The sequence below is a fragment of the Rhea americana genome, unplaced genomic scaffold (genome assembly GCF_003343005.1).
Source record: "Rhea americana isolate MKP2758 unplaced genomic scaffold, rheAme1 scaffold_472, whole genome shotgun sequence".
NCBI classification, from domain to species: Eukaryota; Metazoa; Chordata; class Aves; order Rheiformes; family Rheidae; genus Rhea; species Rhea americana.
This window is the reverse complement of record NW_028186615.1, coordinates 17,924-21,728: the sequence shown is the minus strand read 5'-3', so window position 1 is coordinate 21,728 and position 3,805 is coordinate 17,924. Positions and strand designations below refer to the sequence as shown.

Below are 3,805 nucleotides of genomic sequence, written 5' to 3'. Positions count from 1 at the left end.
CACAGTGTACTCCTTCGACCTGGAGCTGCGGGTGGCCAAGCAGCGCTCGTGGCTGGCGCTGCAGCCCTGCACGGCGGCCCTGCGCTGGCTGGAGCGATATTACTGCCTCCACGGCACCAGCTTCCAGCGCTTCAACCCTGTCACTGGCGAGGTGCCCCCTGGCTACCCCCGCGACATCCGTGACTACTTCATACCCTGCCCTGGCCGAGGTGAGGGCCAAGGCATTTYCCCGGGGACCCACATCCTGGGAATGCATCCCAGAGACTCATCATGAGGACCTGCATCCTGGGAATGCATCTCAGGGACTGCATCCTGGGGACCTACACCTTGAGTCAACAAGATAGCTCAGGGACAAGTCCCAGAAACCCACATGTTGGGCACCCACACCCTAGGGACCTGTCTCAGAGACCTGCATCCCAGAGACCTACACGCTGGGGATGCATCCCAAGGGGGCACAGCCTGGCTTCCCTGCACCTGGAGAACCTAACCTGGGGAAGTTGCTCTAGATTCCCCACACCAATACCATGCACCCTGAAGACCCCTCTAAGGGACTCCCCACGGGGACCTGCACCCTGGGTACCATCCCAGAAATCCCATCCCACAGGGCCCTGAGCCCCATGTGCTGGGGCTCCCAGCRCCACAGCTGCCCAGGGCTCCCCAGCCCTGCAGCAGGGACCCAGCAGGCCGCCCCAGGGTCCAACACCTCCAGCCCTCAGCTGCCCCCGTGGGCCTGGCCCCCCACGCCCCCTGGGCCCCGGCTGGACTGGTCCCCGTGCCCAGCACCACAGCTCTCCTGCAGGTCATGGGTACACGGGTCCTGGGAACAAGTCGCAGGAGGCTGCTGGTGACCGCTGCAGTGAGCGCCCCTTTGACGCCTTCGCCTCTGACGACGCTGGCCGCATATATGCCTTCCGCGGTGAGGGGGTGGCGGGTGGGGGGGCAGGGGCTATGGGGCAGGGCAATGCCTGTGGGCAGCGCTATGGGGCTGGGGGCTATGGGGCAGGGCACTGCCTATGGGCAATGCAGGGGCTGGGAGGTTTGGCACTGGAGTGGGCAGTGCTGTTGCGCCATGGGGCTGTGGGGTCCTGGAGTGCACGGTGCCATGGGGCTGAGGTTTGTGGGGCTSGGCAGTGCCATGGGGCCACTTTAGGGCACGTGGTGCTGTGGGGCTGGGGGCCATGGAGCTGGGCAGTGCTGTTGGGCCCTGATGGTATGATGCTGTGGGGCTGTGAGGCCAGGCAGTGCTCTGGGGCCCTGGTTGTATGACGCCATGGGGCTGGGCCATGGGGCTGGGTAGCTCAGCCTGATTATATGATGCTGTAGGACTGGGGGCGGAGCAGCACTGTGGGGCACTGTTTGTGTGACACTGTGGTGCTATGGGGCCACGACATGTGGCGCCGTGGGTCGGGGTACGTGGCACTGACAGCCCCCTGCAGGTGGGCAGTACTTTCGCCTGGACTCCCAGCGGGACGGCTGGCACGCCTGGCCCCTGGGACACGCGTGGCCGGAGCTGCAGGGAGAGGTGGACGCAGCCTTTGCCTGGGACAAGAAGATGTACCTGATACAGGTCCGCACGGGGGCCAGCATCACGGGGCCCGGCCCCATGGGCCTCTGCCGACCCTGTGGCTGGCCGGCCCGCAGGAACTGCCAGTCACCCTGCGCCAGCTTCTGCCCCAAGACATGGGGCAGCTCAGGGATGTCAGCCCTGAGACACAGAGCAGCTCAGGGACATCACCTCTGAGACACAGAGCAGCTCAGGAACGTCACCCTCAAGGACCAGAGCAAGTTGGGGACATAATCCCTGAGACATGCGGCAGCTCAGGAACGTTGACCTTGGGGATGGAGACAGCTWGGGGACATCACTCCTGAGACATGGGACAGCTAGGGGATATCACCAGAAGAATTGGACACATTATCCCGAGACACAGGGCAGCTTGAGGACATCACTTTTAAGAACAGGAGCAGCTTGGGGACATCAAACCCGGGCACCAGGGAAGCTTGAAGGTGTCAACCCCAAACAAGGGGCAGCTGAGGGACATCACCTTCAGAACAAGGCATCATCCTTGGTGACCAGGGCAGCTCAGGAACATTGTGCTTGGGGACCAGGACAGCTTGGAGATCTTTCCCTTGAGACATGGGCACCTTGGGGATGCAGCCTCCCCCAGCAAGGCAGCTCAGGGATGTCACCTCCAAGACATGGTGCATCTTGGGCACATCACCTTCAGGGATCAGGGCAGCTCAGGAACATCATTCYTGGGGACCAGGGCATTTTGCAGACATCTCTCCTGAGACATGAGCAGCTCTGGGATGCAGCAGGATGGCAGAGCACCCCTCCTCCTGCCCCGGTCCCACAGCCTGTGCTGCTCTCCGCCTCGGCCCATGGTGCAAAGCAGCCATGGGCCCTTCCCCACCCCGTATCATCCCCAGGCTTGACCTGGCCTGGCCAGGTGCTCTGGAAGGCCGATCCTCCACCAGTCCTGCCCACCTGTGCCCTGGCCAGCTCCACACTTGTCCCTGGCTGTACTGTGTTCATCTCACACTTAGACCTGACTACCCCACACTGGGTCATCCAGTGCCCATCTCACCCAGTCCCCCTATCCCCGGCTCTCTGCAGGGCTCGCAGGTCTCCATCTACCTCTCGGACCAGGGCTACAAGCGGGTGGAGGGGTACCCGCGGGCCCTTCACGAYGAGCTGGGCATCACCAGTGTAGATGCCGCCTTCACCTGCCCCGACTCCGAAAAGCTCTACGTCATCTCAGGTGGGCAGCAGGGGGCCGGACGCCTGGGTCCCTCCTGTATCTGGGATGGGAGCAGGTTGTGGGCATGCRCTCAGGGGGGCTCAGGATGGCAGTGCCTATCCGTGGGACTGGGGCCACATGGGGGGCGATGGGTGTGGCACCAGCGCTGACAGGCGGTTCTGCTGGCAGGGAACAGCATCCGGCTGGTGGACCTGAAGGAGACGCCACGGCGTGCCGAAGTGGCAGTGCTCCTGCCCCATGCGCACGTCGACGGCGCCCTGTGCACCGCCAATGGCGTCTTCCTCTTCCACGGCCCCAACTACCACCAGTACCAGAGTGTGGCCGAGCTGACAGGGGCCAGCCAGCCTGCCCCGCCGCGCAACATCAGCGTCGACTTCTTCCAGTGCCCCCAGTGAGGGGGGATGCCCCTGGAAGCCTGGGTCCCCTGTGGCAGCCTGCAGAAAGCCGAGACTCATCTGGCCCCTGCCCACCTGTGTCTGCGCAGCCAATAAAGCCAGAGGCACCCCAGAGCTCCCAACGTGGTCTGTCTGGGGGGTGTCGGGAGAGAGGGGGTGGTACAGCTGGGATGCAGCTGCCCTGTGCCACCTCAGCTATGTTCCCATTCCTGTGCCAGGGCCTTGGCCCGGGCAGCYGGCGCAGCTTTCCCAATCTCCTCAGGACTCCTGTAGCCACCTGGCCTGTGCAGGGCTGGATAGCACCAGCATGGCACTGCAGCGTCCTTGCATGGTGCCGTGTCCGCATCCAGCAGCGCCGGCCCCACCAGCAGCTGTCCTGCACTGCCCCAGCTTCTGGCGCTGTGCCGTGCCTGCAGCTGGGCCTCAGTGCAGCAGCACTGCCCCAGGGCAGGGCCCCACTGGGCTCCAGGAGCCTGCGCTTGGCCCTGCGGGGGACAGGGCCACCAGGCTGTGTGCAGCCTATGGCTTGCACTGCGCAGCCTTGCGCTGCACGGCTGTGGGGCTGCACTTTCACCACTCTTTCACTGCATCTGCCGTGCCTGGCCTTACTCTGCATGGCCATGGGGCTGCACATCCACTGCCCTTACACTG

At 64.3% G+C, this 3,805-nt stretch overlaps 1 protein-coding gene across 1 annotated transcript in view; it reads left to right on the top strand.

The window, feature by feature from the left end:
* HPX (hemopexin) overlaps positions 1-3,292 on the top strand; it is a 7,587-nt gene extending 4,295 nt beyond the window's left edge. The window contains exons 6-10 of the mRNA XM_085316570.1: positions 1-209; positions 800-916; positions 1,437-1,567; positions 2,615-2,759; positions 2,928-3,292. The exon at positions 1-209 is cut by the window's left edge and continues 3 nt beyond it. Coding sequence (XP_085172696.1) covers positions 1-209; positions 800-916; positions 1,437-1,567; positions 2,615-2,759; positions 2,928-3,154 — 829 coding nt within the window. The 3' untranslated portion in view covers positions 3,155-3,292. The remainder of the gene's footprint in view (positions 210-799; positions 917-1,436; positions 1,568-2,614; positions 2,760-2,927) is intronic.
* The last annotated feature ends 513 nt before the right edge of the window (positions 3,293-3,805 follow it).